Source organism: Panulirus ornatus, chromosome 28 (genome assembly GCF_036320965.1).
Source record: "Panulirus ornatus isolate Po-2019 chromosome 28, ASM3632096v1, whole genome shotgun sequence".
Lineage (NCBI taxonomy): Eukaryota > Metazoa > Arthropoda > Malacostraca > Decapoda > Palinuridae > Panulirus > Panulirus ornatus.
Genome location: NC_092251.1, coordinates 13,222,649 through 13,238,686, shown reverse-complemented (window position 1 = coordinate 13,238,686; position 16,038 = coordinate 13,222,649). Strand labels below are relative to the sequence as shown.

Sequence of the window (16,038 nt, the reverse complement as noted above, 5' to 3'; positions counted from 1 at the left end):
TTTATCCTGCAGTAGAGAAATTGGGTGGGGGAGTTACTGTAGCCTTTGCTAGAGTCATATAACGACATAAACAGGGCAAAACGTGAGAATCTCCTCAGGTCTTCTCATGACTATGTTAACGGCCTAGAGTCTGTGTCCAGGAAAGAGGTGACTTAAAACACATACCGGACGTTTCCAGGCGAAGGTGGCACCTCGGTGTATCAGAAATATGAACTGCATGACTGAAGCGAAGGATGAGTTAGCGTCTCCTCATGTGCTGCCTAAGATGCCCTTGCCGCAGTTGGATATGGTCAAGTGATTCCATGCCAGGTCAGTGAAGATGGCATGGATGCGGGTGGACTGTGGTGAAAATCAGGGTTACCTACTTAAGCAGCTCCATCTGCGCCAAACAAAGTTTGTGTCCAGACATCCAGGTACGTGCTGGGTTTAGATGGTTATTGGAATTATCATCAAGCCACATTCAAAACGACTATAAAGAACATACGTCAATACACTGAATATATTTACAGTATGAATGAATAATGGTGTGATTATGAACGAAAATTATTGACTTGATAACATAGATATTATTAAAGTGTATCACTTTTGCTAGTTTGATACAACAGATTCCATATATTATGTTTACACAGGCAATCTTCAATACCTAACATAAATAAGTTGTCAATGAATTATTATCTAGACATAATGAATTACAAGTTTCGTATTATATAGATCAAAAACTATCATATCCTACAATATTTCATCTGCAATTCAGGAAAATTTAAATTTCTCGATAACCGTAACTCTAAAGTACTCTTATATTCACATATCATTTCTTTATCAATAATCAGTCTACATAGTATCTTTGATCTTCAACAAGTTTTCTATTTCATATTCAATTACCTTATGAGTCACTTGGAACCCTCAAATAAGACGCAGCTTCGACACAACTAGAAAGATACACATTGTCTCATTCATGCAAGATTCTTAGTCACAATCATCGACGTCATGTTGTCTCTTGTTTCAAGTCTTTCAAACCTCTTGAAGATCACATACATATCCCTAACACTATAGTGCTCTGTAGACTCATTTATTGATAACATTCACTCTGATAGAAAGTGCCCTTCCTTGGCCGACGGTCTGATGAAAAACAGGACTGCCCAAAAGTTTTTTGTTACCAGAAAACATTGACCCACGTCTAACATGAAACTCGCAAAGTTGGTGGTTTTAACCTGTTGGTAGTTCCTACTGAATCACATAATACTGTATCCATAATGTTATTTCCAGTTATATGAGTGTACCAGTACAGTTAGGAGGATCACAATAGTGATAAAGGTAATATATCATTTTACTGTATGAAGGTGACCGTGGCCCTACAGAGGGTCAGTCATGTGGGCGTGGCCCCGCGCGGCACCTATAAAACCCGTCGCCACATCATAGGGGCATCACACCTTCGCTGACCACCGACCAACATGAAGTGCACTGTAAGTTGGGTTCTATTTGGCGGAGAAGTTCACTGTTCAAGTGTATTCAATTTTTTCATTTTTCTCTGTTCATGATTCAATTGCTACAAAGAGTGTTCATGTCATACACATGACTAACATCATTGCAAGAAATTGAAGAATTTCATATTACAAATAATTCAGTTTCACAATGCAATGTATTAAGTGTACTGTCTCTATAATGAAAGAATATTGGGATATAATTCATCTTTTTCCTGTACCAGTTGTTCGTCCTCCTGGGTCTGGCCGCCCTGGTCGCCGCCCGCCCTGACTCTATTCTCACAATCGACCTGGACGACCTCCATCAGGACTTTAGCATCGAGGACGGCACCGTAACTGGCACCTACAGGTGAATATCCACCACTGCTCCATAGTTATACAAATGTAAATATAAAATCAAGACAAAATAAGGTACTTTTTCACTGTAAGTGAAACTCTTGTCATGTACACAGGCCTATTAGACTTATATTCCTCGTGCCCTGTGGATGTCTGGACTGTGTAATTACAACATAAATCATATCTATCAAAATGTTAACAATCAAAATTCCATAATTGCTTGGAAGAGATGCTTAAGTAAAGCTACTAGGAAAGTGTAGAGTAGCTTACAGTCTATGAGAGAAAATAAGAACATCTAACATTTTTATTTTCATATTGCAGCTGGACTTCACCTGAGGGTGTTAAGTATTTTGTCAATTACGTTGCTGACGACGATGGCTACCGAGTATTGGATACCAACGCCGTCCCCGTCAGCGGTGCCGGCGTGAGGGCCGATGGTACACAAGGATCCTTCGTGTCCTCTGAGGAACTCGATGACAGGAAATAAATAGTCTCTGTATCAACGTAATACCCTAATGGCCAAGTCACCGAGCATAGTCACCGTTGTCCATTGACACAAAAGGTGCACGAAACTGGACTGTCAAGGACACTGAAGTCATTCTAGGCAAAGTGAGAGGATCGTCGACCTCGACGTTCTCTCTTCAGCCTCACTTGAGAGGCTACCAACATCTTTGTACAGACTTTCCTTCATCAGCAGTAACATTATTTCATTTGCAATGTACATACTAATATCTGATCGCCAATGAAATAAGGAAATTAAGACAGAATTTTGAATTGCTAATCCTTTTTGTATAAACATCATTGCCATCGCCTCACAGCACTGGTTTGGGGAGTTTAGTAAACAAACGACCATGTGTTGATACAATATGGTCGCATTATGTGTATTCAGTTTGCCGTCATCCTTCTCATCTTAGACGAAGGTATTGCTTTAGATGTGTTTGTTGATACATTTATACTAACAATGAATGAAATGCAAAGGATGATTATAAGACTAATACATAATGTTTAAAACATAATAGGAAGCAAGCAAGATTGGTCAATGACAATTAAACGTTACTGATTAACTGATAACGAACTTCTAGTGCTGGTGGAACAGGATTAGCATAGGAGTAGAGGTCTGTATAGGTAAGGTGAGAAGAGACAGTTTGGATTTCCTTAGTCCTGGCACCAGACAGTCGATGAGGATTCATTGCCTGGCATAGGTGCAGGTGTGAGGTGTTGTGAGGCAAGAGTCCCACTGAAAGAGTTGGTCACTGCTTAATCATCTGCAGAAGGGAGGTGGAGTAACCAAGGTACCAAGATTATACAGCTATTGTTAAATTTATCCTGCAGTAGAGAAATTGGGTGGGGGAGTTACTGTAGCCTGTGCTAGAGTCATATAACGACATAAACAGGGCAAAACGTTAGAATCTCCTCAGGTCTTCTCATGACTATGTTAACGGCCTAGAGTCTGTGTCCAGGAAAGAGGTGACTTAAAACACATACCGGACGTTTCCAGGCGAAGGTGGCACCTCGGTGTATCAGAAATATGAACTGCATGACTGAAGCGAAGGATGAGTTAGCGGCTCCTCATGTGCTGCCTAAGATGACCTTGCCGCAGTTGGACATGGTCTAGTGATTCCATGCCAGGTCAGTGAAGATGGCTCCTTCGGGATTAAGGAAGGAAGTCTAGATGCAGGTAGACTTGTGAAAATCAGGGTTACCTACTTAAGCAGCTCCATCTGCGCCAACCGAAGTGTGTCAAGACATCCAAGTACCTACTGGGTTTAGATGGTCATGGAATTATCATCAGGCCACATTCAAGACGACTATACAGAACATACGTCATTACACTGAATAAATTTACCCTATAAATGATAATTTAGTGATTATGAATCAAAATTATTACCTTGATAATATTGCTATCATCAAGAGTGTGTCACTTATGCTCGTTTAATGCAACAGATTTCATATATTTTGTTTTACACAGGCAATCTTCAATACCTAACATAAATAAGTTGTCAATGAATTAGTATGTAGATATAATGAATTAAATAATTTTAACTATATTAACTAAAAACTGTCATAATCTACAATAATGCATTTGCCATTCATTAAAATTTAGATTTCTCGATTGCCATAACTCTAAAGTTCAATTGTATTCATATATTATTTCCCTATCAATTATCAGTCTACATTGTATCTTTAATCTTGAACAAGTTATTTATTTGATATTCAATTACCTTGTGAATCTCTTGGAACCCTCTAAGTAGACGCAGCTTCGACACAACTAGAAAGATACATATTGTCTCATTCATGCAATATACTTAGTCACAATCATCGACGTCATGTTGTCTCTTGTTTCAAGTCTTTAAAACCTCTTGAAGATCACATACATATCCCTAACACTATAGTGCTCTGTATACTCATTTATTGATAACATTCACTCTGATAGAAAGTGCCCTTCCTTGGCCGACGGTCTGATGAAAAACAGGACTGCCCAAAAGTTTTTTGTTACCAGAAAACATTGACCCCACATCTAACATGAAACTCGCAAAGTTGGTGGTCTTAACCTGTTGGTAGTTCCTACTGAATCACATAATACTGTATCCATAATGTTATTTCCAGTTATATGAGTGTACCAGTACAGTTACGATGATCACAATAGTGATAAAGATGATATATCATTTTACTGTATGAATGTGACCGTGGCCCTACAGAGGGTCAGTCATGTGGGCGTGGCCCCGCACGGCACCTATAAAACCAGTCGCCACATCATAGGGGCATCACACCTTCGCTGACCACCGACCAACATGAAGTGCACCGTAAGTTGATTTTATTTAGCAGAGGAGTTAACTATGCAAGTGTACCGACTGTTTTCAGTTTCCTCTGGTCATGATTCAACTAAGACAAATAGTGTTTGTGTCATACACGTGACTAACAACATAGCAAGAAGGTAGTAGAGACAGCAATAAAAGTTAAAGAATTTCATATTACAAATATTTTCATAGGTTCACAATGCATTGTACTGAGTGTATGGTCTCTATACCGAAAGAACATTTAGAAATGATTTATCTTTTTCCTTCTACCAGTTGTTCGTCCTCGTGGGTCTGGCCGCCCTGGTCGCCGCCCGTCCTGACTCTATTCTCACAATCGACCTGGACGACCTCCATCAGGACCTGAGCATTGAGGACGGCACCGTAACTGGCACCTACAGGTGAGCATCCGCCACTGCTCCATAGTTATATACATGTACATATAAATACCCAACACAAGTAAGCATTCCCCTTACACTTATATTCCCAGTATTCTGTGTATCGTGAAGAGTGAATGGTGGTCAGGATACTGAAGAAATATGCTTGGACTTCTTGTCTGTGTAATAATAACAGAAATTATATCGATTAAAATACTGCTAATCAAACATTCCATGACTGCTAGGAAGAGATGCTTCAGTGAAGTGTCTAAGAAAGGTTAGACTAACTTACAGTCTGTCAGATCATAATGAGAATCATCTAAAATTTTGTCTTTCATGTTGCAGCTGGACTTCACCTGAGGGTGTTAAGTATTTTGTCAATTACATCGCTGACGACGATGGCTACCGAGTATTGGATACCAACGCCGTCCCCGTCAGCGATGCCGGCGTGAGGGCTGATGGTACACAAGGATCCTTCGTGTCCTCTGAGGAATTCGATGACAGGAAATGAATATTTCCTGTATCAAGGTAACACCCAAATGGTCAAGTCACCGAGCACAGTCACAGTTGTCCAGTGACACACAAGGTGCACGAAACTGGACTGTCAAGGACACTGAAGTCAATCTAGGCAAAGTGAGAGGGTCATCAACCTCGACGTTCTCTCTGTCTGTCTGTCTGTCTGTCTGTCTGTCTGTCTGTCTGTCTGTCTGTCTGTCTGTCTGTCTGTCTGTCTGTCTGTCTGTCTGTCTGTCTGTCTGTCTGTCTGTCTGTCTGTCTGTCTGTCTGTCTGTCTGTCTGTCTGTCTGTCTGTCTGTCTGTCTGTCTGTCTGTCTGTCTGTCTGTCTGTCTGTCTGTCTGTCTGTCTGTCTGTCTGTCTGTCTGTCTGTCTGTCTGTCTGTCTGTCTGTCTGTCTGTCTGTCTGTCTGTCTGTCTGTCTGTCTGTCTGTCTGTCTGTCTGTCTGTCTGTCTGTCTGTCTGTCTGTCTGTCTGTCTGTCTGTCTGTCTGTCTGTCTGTCTGTCTGTCTGTCTGTCTGTCTGTCTGTCTGTCTGTCTGTCTGTCTGTCTGTCTGTCTGTCTGTCTGTCTGTCTGTCTGTCTGTCTGTCTGTCTGTCTGTCTGTCTGTCTGTCTGTCTGTCTGTCTGTCTGTCTGTCTGTCTGTCTGTCTGTCTGTCTGTCTGTCTGTCTGTCTGTCTGTCTGTCTGTCTGTCTGTCTGTCTGTCTGTCTGTCTGTCTGTCTGTCTGTCTGTCTGTCTGTCTGTCTGTCTGTCTGTCTGTCTGTCTGTCTGTCTGTCTGTCTGTCTGTCTGTCTGTCTGTCTGTCTGTCTGTCTGTCTGTCTGTCTGTCTGTCTGTCTGTCTGTCTGTCTGTCTGTCTGTCTGTCTGTCTGTCTGTCTGTCTGTCTGTCTGTCTGTCTGTCTGTCTGTCTGTCTGTCTGTCTGTCTGTCTGTCTGTCTGTCTGTCTGTCTGTCTGTCTGTCTGTCTGTCTGTCTGTCTGTCTGTCTGTCTGTCTGTCTGTCTGTCTGTCTGTCTGTCTGTCTGTCTGTCTGTCTGTCTGTCTGTCTGTCTGTCTGTCTGTCTGTCTGTCTGTCTGTCTGTCTGTCTGTCTGTCTGTCTGTCTGTCTGTCTGTCTGTCTGTCTGTCTGTCTGTCTGTCTGTCTGTCTGTCTGTCTGTCTGTCTGTCTGTCTGTCTGTCTGTCTGTCTGTCTGTCTGTCTGTCTGTCTGTCTGTCTGTCTGTCTGTCTGTCTGTCTGTCTGTCTGTCTGTCTGTCTGTCTGTCTGTCTGTCTGTCTGTCTGTCTGTCTGTCTGTCTGTCTGTCTGTCTGTCTGTCTGTCTGTCTGTCTGTCTGTCTGTCTGTCTGTCTGTCTGTCTGTCTGTCTGTCTGTCTGTCTGTCTGTCTGTCTGTCTGTCTGTCTGTCTGTCTGTCTGTCTGTCTGTCTGTCTGTCTGTCTGTCTGTCTGTCTGTCTGTCTGTCTGTCTGTCTGTCTGTCTGTCTGTCTGTCTGTCTGTCTGTCTGTCTGTCTGTCTGTCTGTCTGTCTGTCTGTCTGTCTGTCTGTCTGTCTGTCTGTCTGTCTGTCTGTCTGTCTGTCTGTCTGTCTGTCTGTCTGTCTGTCTGTCTGTCTGTCTGTCTGTCTGTCTGTCTGTCTGTCTGTCTGTCTGTCTGTCTGTCTGTCTGTCTGTCTGTCTGTCTGTCTGTCTGTCTGTCTGTCTGTCTGTCTGTCTGTCTGTCTGTCTGTCTGTCTGTCTGTCTGTCTGTCTGTCTGTCTGTCTGTCTGTCTGTCTGTCTGTCTGTCTGTCTGTCTGTCTGTCTGTCTGTCTGTCTGTCTGTCTGTCTGTCTGTCTGTCTGTCTGTCTGTCTGTCTGTCTGTCTGTCTGTCTGTCTGTCTGTCTGTCTGTCTGTCTGTCTGTCTGTCTGTCTGTCTGTCTGTCTGTCTGTCTGTCTGTCTGTCTGTCTGTCTGTCTGTCTGTCTGTCTGTCTGTCTGTCTGTCTGTCTGTCTGTCTGTCTGTCTGTCTGTCTGTCTGTCTGTCTGTCTGTCTGTCTGTCTGTCTGTCTGTCTGTCTGTCTGTCTGTCTGTCTGTCTGTCTGTCTGTCTGTCTGTCTGTCTGTCTGTCTGTCTGTCTGTCTGTCTGTCTGTCTGTCTGTCTGTCTGTCTGTCTGTCTGTCTGTCTGTCTGTCTGTCTGTCTGTCTGTCTGTCTGTCTGTCTGTCTGTCTGTCTGTCTGTCTGTCTGTCTGTCTGTCTGTCTGTCTGTCTGTCTGTCTGTCTGTCTGTCTGTCTGTCTGTCTGTCTGTCTGTCTGTCTGTCTGTCTGTCTGTCTGTCTGTCTGTCTGTCTGTCTGTCTGTCTGTCTGTCTGTCTGTCTGTCTGTCTGTCTGTCTGTCTGTCTGTCTGTCTGTCTGTCTGTCTGTCTGTCTGTCTGTCTGTCTGTCTGTCTGTCTGTCTGTCTGTCTGTCTGTCTGTCTGTCTGTCTGTCTGTCTGTCTGTCTGTCTGTCTGTCTGTCTGTCTGTCTGTCTGTCTGTCTGTCTGTCTGTCTGTCTGTCTGTCTGTCTGTCTGTCTGTCTGTCTGTCTGTCTGTCTGTCTGTCTGTCTGTCTGTCTGTCTGTCTGTCTGTCTGTCTGTCTGTCTGTCTGTCTGTCTGTCTGTCTGTCTGTCTGTCTGTCTGTCTGTCTGTCTGTCTGTCTGTCTGTCTGTCTGTCTGTCTGTCTGTCTGTCTGTCTGTCTGTCTGTCTGTCTGTCTGTCTGTCTGTCTGTCTGTCTGTCTGTCTGTCTGTCTGTCTGTCTGTCTGTCTGTCTGTCTGTCTGTCTGTCTGTCTGTCTGTCTGTCTGTCTGTCTGTCTGTCTGTCTGTCTGTCTGTCTGTCTGTCTGTCTGTCTGTCTGTCTGTCTGTCTGTCTGTCTGTCTGTCTGTCTGTCTGTCTGTCTGTCTGTCTGTCTGTCTGTCTGTCTGTCTGTCTGTCTGTCTGTCTGTCTGTCTGTCTGTCTGTCTGTCTGTCTGTCTGTCTGTCTGTCTGTCTGTCTGTCTGTCTGTCTGTCTGTCTGTCTGTCTGTCTGTCTGTCTGTCTGTCTGTCTGTCTGTCTGTCTGTCTGTCTGTCTGTCTGTCTGTCTGTCTGTCTGTCTGTCTGTCTGTCTGTCTGTCTGTCTGTCTGTCTGTCTGTCTGTCTGTCTGTCTGTCTGTCTGTCTGTCTGTCTGTCTGTCTGTCTGTCTGTCTGTCTGTCTGTCTGTCTGTCTGTCTGTCTGTCTGTCTGTCTGTCTGTCTGTCTGTCTGTCTGTCTGTCTGTCTGTCTGTCTGTCTGTCTGTCTGTCTGTCTGTCTGTCTGTCTGTCTGTCTGTCTGTCTGTCTGTCTGTCTGTCTGTCTGTCTGTCTGTCTGTCTGTCTGTCTGTCTGTCTGTCTGTCTGTCTGTCTGTCTGTCTGTCTGTCTGTCTGTCTGTCTGTCTGTCTGTCTGTCTGTCTGTCTGTCTGTCTGTCTGTCTGTCTGTCTGTCTGTCTGTCTGTCTGTCTGTCTGTCTGTCTGTCTGTCTGTCTGTCTGTCTGTCTGTCTGTCTGTCTGTCTGTCTGTCTGTCTGTCTGTCTGTCTGTCTGTCTGTCTGTCTGTCTGTCTGTCTGTCTGTCTGTCTGTCTGTCTGTCTGTCTGTCTGTCTGTCTGTCTGTCTGTCTGTCTGTCTGTCTGTCTGTCTGTCTGTCTGTCTGTCTGTCTGTCTGTCTGTCTGTCTGTCTGTCTGTCTGTCTGTCTGTCTGTCTGTCTGTCTGTCTGTCTGTCTGTCTGTCTGTCTGTCTGTCTGTCTGTCTGTCTGTCTGTCTGTCTGTCTGTCTGTCTGTCTGTCTGTCTGTCTGTCTGTCTGTCTGTCTGTCTGTCTGTCTGTCTGTCTGTCTGTCTGTCTGTCTGTCTGTCTGTCTGTCTGTCTGTCTGTCTGTCTGTCTGTCTGTCTGTCTGTCTGTCTGTCTGTCTGTCTGTCTGTCTGTCTGTCTGTCTGTCTGTCTGTCTGTCTGTCTGTCTGTCTGTCTGTCTGTCTGTCTGTCTGTCTGTCTGTCTGTCTGTCTGTCTGTCTGTCTGTCTGTCTGTCTGTCTGTCTGTCTGTCTGTCTGTCTGTCTGTCTGTCTGTCTGTCTGTCTGTCTGTCTGTCTGTCTGTCTGTCTGTCTGTCTGTCTGTCTGTCTGTCTGTCTGTCTGTCTGTCTGTCTGTCTGTCTGTCTGTCTGTCTGTCTGTCTGTCTGTCTGTCTGTCTGTCTGTCTGTCTGTCTGTCTGTCTGTCTGTCTGTCTGTCTGTCTGTCTGTCTGTCTGTCTGTCTGTCTGTCTGTCTGTCTGTCTGTCTGTCTGTCTGTCTGTCTGTCTGTCTGTCTGTCTGTCTGTCTGTCTGTCTGTCTGTCTGTCTGTCTGTCTGTCTGTCTGTCTGTCTGTCTGTCTGTCTGTCTGTCTGTCTGTCTGTCTGTCTGTCTGTCTGTCTGTCTGTCTGTCTGTCTGTCTGTCTGTCTGTCTGTCTGTCTGTCTGTCTGTCTGTCTGTCTGTCTGTCTGTCTGTCTGTCTGTCTGTCTGTCTGTCTGTCTGTCTGTCTGTCTGTCTGTCTGTCTGTCTGTCTGTCTGTCTGTCTGTCTGTCTGTCTGTCTGTCTGTCTGTCTGTCTGTCTGTCTGTCTGTCTGTCTGTCTGTCTGTCTGTCTGTCTGTCTGTCTGTCTGTCTGTCTGTCTGTCTGTCTGTCTGTCTGTCTGTCTGTCTGTCTGTCTGTCTGTCTGTCTGTCTGTCTGTCTGTCTGTCTGTCTGTCTGTCTGTCTGTCTGTCTGTCTGTCTGTCTGTCTGTCTGTCTGTCTGTCTGTCTGTCTGTCTGTCTGTCTGTCTGTCTGTCTGTCTGTCTGTCTGTCTGTCTGTCTGTCTGTCTGTCTGTCTGTCTGTCTGTCTGTCTGTCTGTCTGTCTGTCTGTCTGTCTGTCTGTCTGTCTGTCTGTCTGTCTGTCTGTCTGTCTGTCTGTCTGTCTGTCTGTCTGTCTGTCTGTCTGTCTGTCTGTCTGTCTGTCTGTCTGTCTGTCTGTCTGTCTGTCTGTCTGTCTGTCTGTCTGTCTGTCTGTCTGTCTGTCTGTCTGTCTGTCTGTCTGTCTGTCTGTCTGTCTGTCTGTCTGTCTGTCTGTCTGTCTGTCTGTCTGTCTGTCTGTCTGTCTGTCTGTCTGTCTGTCTGTCTGTCTGTCTGTCTGTCTGTCTGTCTGTCTGTCTGTCTGTCTGTCTGTCTGTCTGTCTGTCTGTCTGTCTGTCTGTCTGTCTGTCTGTCTGTCTGTCTGTCTGTCTGTCTGTCTGTCTGTCTGTCTGTCTGTCTGTCTGTCTGTCTGTCTGTCTGTCTGTCTGTCTGTCTGTCTGTCTGTCTGTCTGTCTGTCTGTCTGTCTGTCTGTCTGTCTGTCTGTCTGTCTGTCTGTCTGTCTGTCTGTCTGTCTGTCTGTCTGTCTGTCTGTCTGTCTGTCTGTCTGTCTGTCTGTCTGTCTGTCTGTCTGTCTGTCTGTCTGTCTGTCTGTCTGTCTGTCTGTCTGTCTGTCTGTCTGTCTGTCTGTCTGTCTGTCTGTCTGTCTGTCTGTCTGTCTGTCTGTCTGTCTGTCTGTCTGTCTGTCTGTCTGTCTGTCTGTCTGTCTGTCTGTCTGTCTGTCTGTCTGTCTGTCTGTCTGTCTGTCTGTCTGTCTGTCTGTCTGTCTGTCTGTCTGTCTGTCTGTCTGTCTGTCTGTCTGTCTGTCTGTCTGTCTGTCTGTCTGTCTGTCTGTCTGTCTGTCTGTCTGTCTGTCTGTCTGTCTGTCTGTCTGTCTGTCTGTCTGTCTGTCTGTCTGTCTGTCTGTCTGTCTGTCTGTCTGTCTGTCTGTCTGTCTGTCTGTCTGTCTGTCTGTCTGTCTGTCTGTTTGTTTGTCTGTGTGTGTCTATCTGTCTGTTATCAATCATTTGTGATGACCTATATTTATGCTCAACTGGAGGGAGTTCTGTACTCGTGGGGCCCCATTTCTTGTGTGCATGTGTTCGCGTGTGTTTACCAACGAAACACACAAAAGAAGCCATCCAGAACCCAACCCCGGGGGAAATTTTACAGAGGGCCCCTGAAATTCCTGTGGGTGGAGGACGTCATGGTGCTAAAAAAATCCGGGAAGGAAATTTAAAAAAACAAAACCCCCAAAACTTGAATTTTCATTTTACTGGCGATAAAAACATCGCAATTTACCTTATGAAAAAAGATAGAAATTTTCTTGTAAAATAAAAAGAAATTGCGGGACAGCCTGTAGAGGAAGATGTTTGGGCCTCACACCCTGGGGTTACAGAAAACGTCGAGGTCAAACGACCCTCCATTTTGCCTAGATTACTTCATGCCCTTGACAGCCAGTTTCGTGCACCTTGTGTGTCACGGACAAGGGTTTGACTTGGCCATTAGGGAAATTACGTTGAAAACCCAGGTATTTTTTTTTCCTGTCATCGAGTTCCTCAGGGGACCCAAAAGGATCCTTGTTCCCCCCATCACCCCAGGGGCCCGGAAACGCGGGACGGGGACGGCGTTGGTATCCAATACTCGGTACCAAACGTCGTCAGCAAAGAAATTTGACAAAATCTTAACCCCCCTAAAGGTAAAAGCCGGGCGCAAAAAAGAAAGACAAAAGTTAAAGATGTTTTTTTATTTTTTTTTTGATAGACTGTAAGTCACAAATTTCTAGTAGCTTAAATTTAAAGAAAATCTTCCTAGTAATCATAAAAAAGTTTGACAAGCAGTACTTTGAAAGTTACAACTTTTGTTATAATTACACAGCCCCGATAACAGACATCATTAAATTTCCCGTCAGAATTCTCCCAAAACAAATTCACTTTTCGAAAATACATGGGGTGCAAGAGTGGGAAAATCCTAGCACATGAAAAAAAATTCTTTTGTGGAATCGAAAATGATTAGTGGCGGGTACTCACCTTTAGGGCCAGTTAGGGTCCCAAACCCAAGGCTCAGGTCCTAAAGGAGGTCCTCCAGGTCGATGGTGAGGAGAGACCCGGGGCGGGCGGCGACCGGGGCGGCCAGACCCAGGAGGACAATCAACTGGTCCCGGAAAGAGAGCCAATTCGAATTTTCCCTTTTAAAAAAAAGAACACATACTGGAAACGCATTGCGAAATTAAGGGATTATGATATGATAAACAATCATAATAAAAATTCTCTCTTCTATGTTAAAACCTTTTAACTTCCTGCAAAACTGAAAAACAATCACATGTGCGAAACACACACTTTTCTATATGATTCAAAAAACCCGTAAGAAGAACGTAACTTTACGGTTTCACTTCATGTTTGGGCGGGGGGTCAGCGAAAGGGGTGATGCCCCTATGAATTTGGGGACTGGGTTTTTTAGGGGCCCGGGGGGGCCACGCCCAAAGACCGACCCTCGTAGGGGCCCCCCACACCTTCACAAGGTAACAAAAAAAAAGATATCTATTACCTTTAAAACCCAAAGAAATCGTCCTACTAATTCTAAATTTTAAAGCTCATATTTTCCCAAAAAGGGCATTATCAATTCTGTAAAATTTTGTAATTCAAAGGGACCCATTTTGGAGGGGTTAAAAAAGCCAAAATTTTCTAGTTTCATGTTTTGAAAATGGGTCCAAAGTCCCTTTTAGGGAAGAAAAAAAAATAACTTTTTTGTTCGGTCCTGTTTTTCATCAAGCGTTTGGGGCCCAAAGGGAAAAACACTTTCTAACAGAGTAAATGTTAAGAATAAACCATTATACGAGCCCCTATGGTGTTAAAGGGTAAGTATGTGATCTTCAAAATATTGTAATCAATAGATGTAATGAGAGTTTTTGAAGAAAATTTTAAAAATGGTATAGATGACGTTGGTGATAATGAACTGTGTCCCCTTAAGGATCCTACATGAATGGGAAACTGTATTCCCTATTTTTAAGTATGTAAAGGGTTATGTATTATTAAAGAGTATTAGTGATTCACAAGGTAATTTATTTTCAAGTAAAAAACTTTTTATGATTGAAGGTTTCGTAATTAGGAGTTGTGTTGGCATATGTTAATAAAAAAAATTTTCTGAAAAGGGAAAATACCTTTTATTAATTTCAAAAAAAAATTCTAGTTTTTTTGAATGGTTTAATATTTATTTCAGACTATCATGGTATAAAAATTACAGGAAAACCGGGCCCTTTTACAATAACCAAGTTATCATCCAATCAGCCCCGAAAATTCCCTTCAATTCAATTACCAAAAGGTTGCTTAATAAAAACAAAAAACTACTGTGTTTGAGGAAAAATACCTTAACCTTTAAAAACAAAAAACCCCAAAGTTAACTCCCAAAAAGACCAGATCATTAAATTTTAGGAAGTTTTTCCTTTTCTTACCCCATGTTTTTGCAAAGGGCCTTGTTTTGGGACCGGCCTGGGCGCAAAATTTCCCCCGATCCCCCTCGACCAACCGGTACCTGGGGGTCTTGACACTACTTCGTGCATCCACGGACCTCCTCCCCATAAGTAACAGTGCCTTTTATAACCCTCCACCTTTATCTCGACTTCCCTCTTTAAAACCCTAGGGGGCCATCCTTACAGGGCCCGGGTAGCACACTTAACCATTAGCGACAACGACAGTGTCCCAAACCCAAGCTGCACTTTTGGATCGAAAGGGGCCACGTCGCCTAAATCTCGCATTTTCGAGCTCTTGAGACCCCGGGTCGCTCGCCACCCCCCTCCTAAAAAAACCGTCCACTATGAAACCTCCGGGCTTCTCTTTCCCTGCAATAACCCTGAAAAAAACGCCCCCCACTCAGTGGGAAGGGACCCATCGACATAACTTTTTTTTCCTGAAATCAAAACGTCTAAAATCTCCCCTTACCTAACTCACCTGTGCTCTTTAACCTAATCCTGCTCCACCAGCAGTAAAGAGCTCGCTCTGAGTTACAAAATAGACGGAAAATTTATCAACAATACATTGTTGTATGTTAAAAACCCTTTAAGTTTAGTCAAAATTTTTTTTTGGAATCAAAACTCATCCAAGTTTAAACCAAAATGTATCCTATCTGAACAAGAATAAAAACCGCCCCTTTTTCCCCTAAACGAAACCCTTTTCATCAAAATTTTTCCCTTCACCCTCACTGGTAACCTGAGGTACAAAATATTGAATTTCTTCGCCCCCCAAATCACAAAATTCAGCGGCATTAAAGTACACCTCTTTCCTTTATAAAATCTATGATGTGTAACCCCTCAGAAAAATTTCAAAAGGGAATGTTAAGGTGACCTGGTCAGAGGTAAAAGTAAAAAAAACGAAAGGGGGCGAATCCATGTCATAAATAAAGTAACATAAAGAGGCCCAAGTTGCCCAAAAGAAGCACCAGAAACAAGCCAAACCAATGTGGGGGAAAGTAACATCACAGGAATCAAGCTAAACCCAATACCAGAATAAAGAAAGCGCTAGGTAGGGTCGGGCTGCCCAATGTCAGGGGTAAAAGTAACACAGCGGAAAAGTCTGGCTGGCCAGTAATGACTCTCCGGGAAAAAACAAAGAATCAAAAATCCAGGAACAACAAAAAAAATTATACTTTTATGAAATGTAAACTTTAAATTGTCAAAAAAACGAATTTAATGAAAAATTTAAAATAAAAACCCCAAAAAACCCCAAAAAGAAAAAAACCCTTTTAAATTTTCAAAAACCCAAGGGGAAAGAAAAAATCAAACCAACGCCTAAACAACTCCCCCAATTAAATTACCCCTTCAAATATCCCTTTCGGCTTTCCATAAAGTTGCGCCTTCTGTTTTTTAGGAGGTTTCATTTGACCCCAACTGGTTTTTTTGACAAAATGCATACCCTTTGATCCCAGCCGAAGCCCAGCATCTGGGGAAACAGGGGGGCTTCCCATAGCTACTGCTTTAAGACGGGGGCCAAACGGAACAAAACCCCCTAAAGCGAAGATGGCTTCTTTCCTCTTCCCTTATGTTTTCTACGCGACATCTTAGGCGGGTTCGAATGTGGTGCCGGACGTCGGTCCGTGGGTTTGGGGCGTCGGGGTTGTGTGTGGTGTGTGTGTGTGGGGTGTTGTGTGTGTGTGTGTGATGCGGGCGGGGGGTGGAAATTTTGTGACAGAAAAAATGTCACATTTTATTGCCGTGTTAGCGCCAGTGGTTCTGGGGAGGATGGACACTTTCAGGAGTTTTAAGGGCGCCCTTTGGTACAGATTTAAAGACGGGCGTGGGAAATTGTTCGCTTGCCTTTTTTTTTGTCCCTCTTTCCAGCGGGCCCTTTGTCATTAAATAAAGGGAAAGGGAAAAGGCCCGGGCTGGGAGGCATGGGTTAACTTAGATAAACGAAGATTCTTTAAAACCCTTTCCTAAAATTTCCCAGATAGGGGACCCGGGGTGATCCCAGCCCGGCGGAAAGGTAAAGAGGGAATGGGGGAAAATCAACCGATAATGAAAACCAAAACTATTCCAAATTTAAAAAACCGCCACTTATAGTAAAAACTAAAAAGAAAAAAAAGTCTCTAAACAACCCAAAGGATATAAAGGCTGATGGCGATGCAGCCCGGTTTTTGTAACCCCCATGTTGATTGGCATCAAAACCCATTTTTGGG

At 43.9% G+C, this 16,038-nt stretch overlaps 3 protein-coding genes across 3 annotated transcripts in view; all 3 read left to right on the top strand.

Annotated features, from left to right (window-relative positions):
• The first annotated feature begins 1,451 nt into the window (after positions 1 to 1,451).
• Positions 1,452 to 2,563, top strand: LOC139757908 (uncharacterized). The gene is made up of 3 exons (XM_071678853.1): positions 1,452 to 1,463; positions 1,706 to 1,830; positions 2,139 to 2,563. The coding sequence occupies exons 1-3, from the start codon at positions 1,452 to 1,454 to the stop codon at positions 2,302 to 2,304; spliced, it is 303 nt and encodes a 100-aa protein (XP_071534954.1). The 3' UTR covers positions 2,305 to 2,563.
• Positions 2,564 to 4,606: 2,043 nt separating this feature from the next.
• Positions 4,607 to 16,038, top strand: part of LOC139757854 (uncharacterized) — an 84,824-nt gene continuing 73,392 nt past the window's right edge. The window contains exon 1 of the mRNA XM_071678757.1: positions 4,607 to 4,621. Coding sequence (XP_071534858.1) covers positions 4,610 to 4,621 — 12 coding nt within the window. The 5' untranslated portion in view covers positions 4,607 to 4,609. The remainder of the gene's footprint in view (positions 4,622 to 16,038) is intronic.
• LOC139757918 (uncharacterized) lies at positions 4,655 to 5,648 on the top strand. Its single transcript, XM_071678864.1, has 3 exons — positions 4,655 to 4,714; positions 4,889 to 5,013; positions 5,335 to 5,648. Exons 1-3 carry the CDS (start codon positions 4,655 to 4,657, stop codon positions 5,498 to 5,500), a joined length of 351 nt encoding a protein of 116 aa, XP_071534965.1. The 3' UTR covers positions 5,501 to 5,648.

Bases quoted from the DNA above. Each gene is read 5' to 3' on its own strand.
- LOC139757908 (XM_071678853.1), top strand. The intron at 1,831-2,138 runs GTGAATATCCAC...TTCATATTGCAG, and splicing joins ACCGTAACTGGCACCTACAG to CTGGACTTCACCTGAGGGTG.
- LOC139757918 (XM_071678864.1), top strand. From the start codon at position 4,655: ATGCAAGTGTACCGACTGTTTTCAGTTTCCTCTGGTCATGATTCAACT. The intron at 4,715-4,888 runs GTTTGTGTCATA...TCCTTCTACCAG, and splicing joins ATTCAACTAAGACAAATAGT to TTGTTCGTCCTCGTGGGTCT. The intron at 5,014-5,334 runs GTGAGCATCCGC...TTCATGTTGCAG, and splicing joins ACCGTAACTGGCACCTACAG to CTGGACTTCACCTGAGGGTG.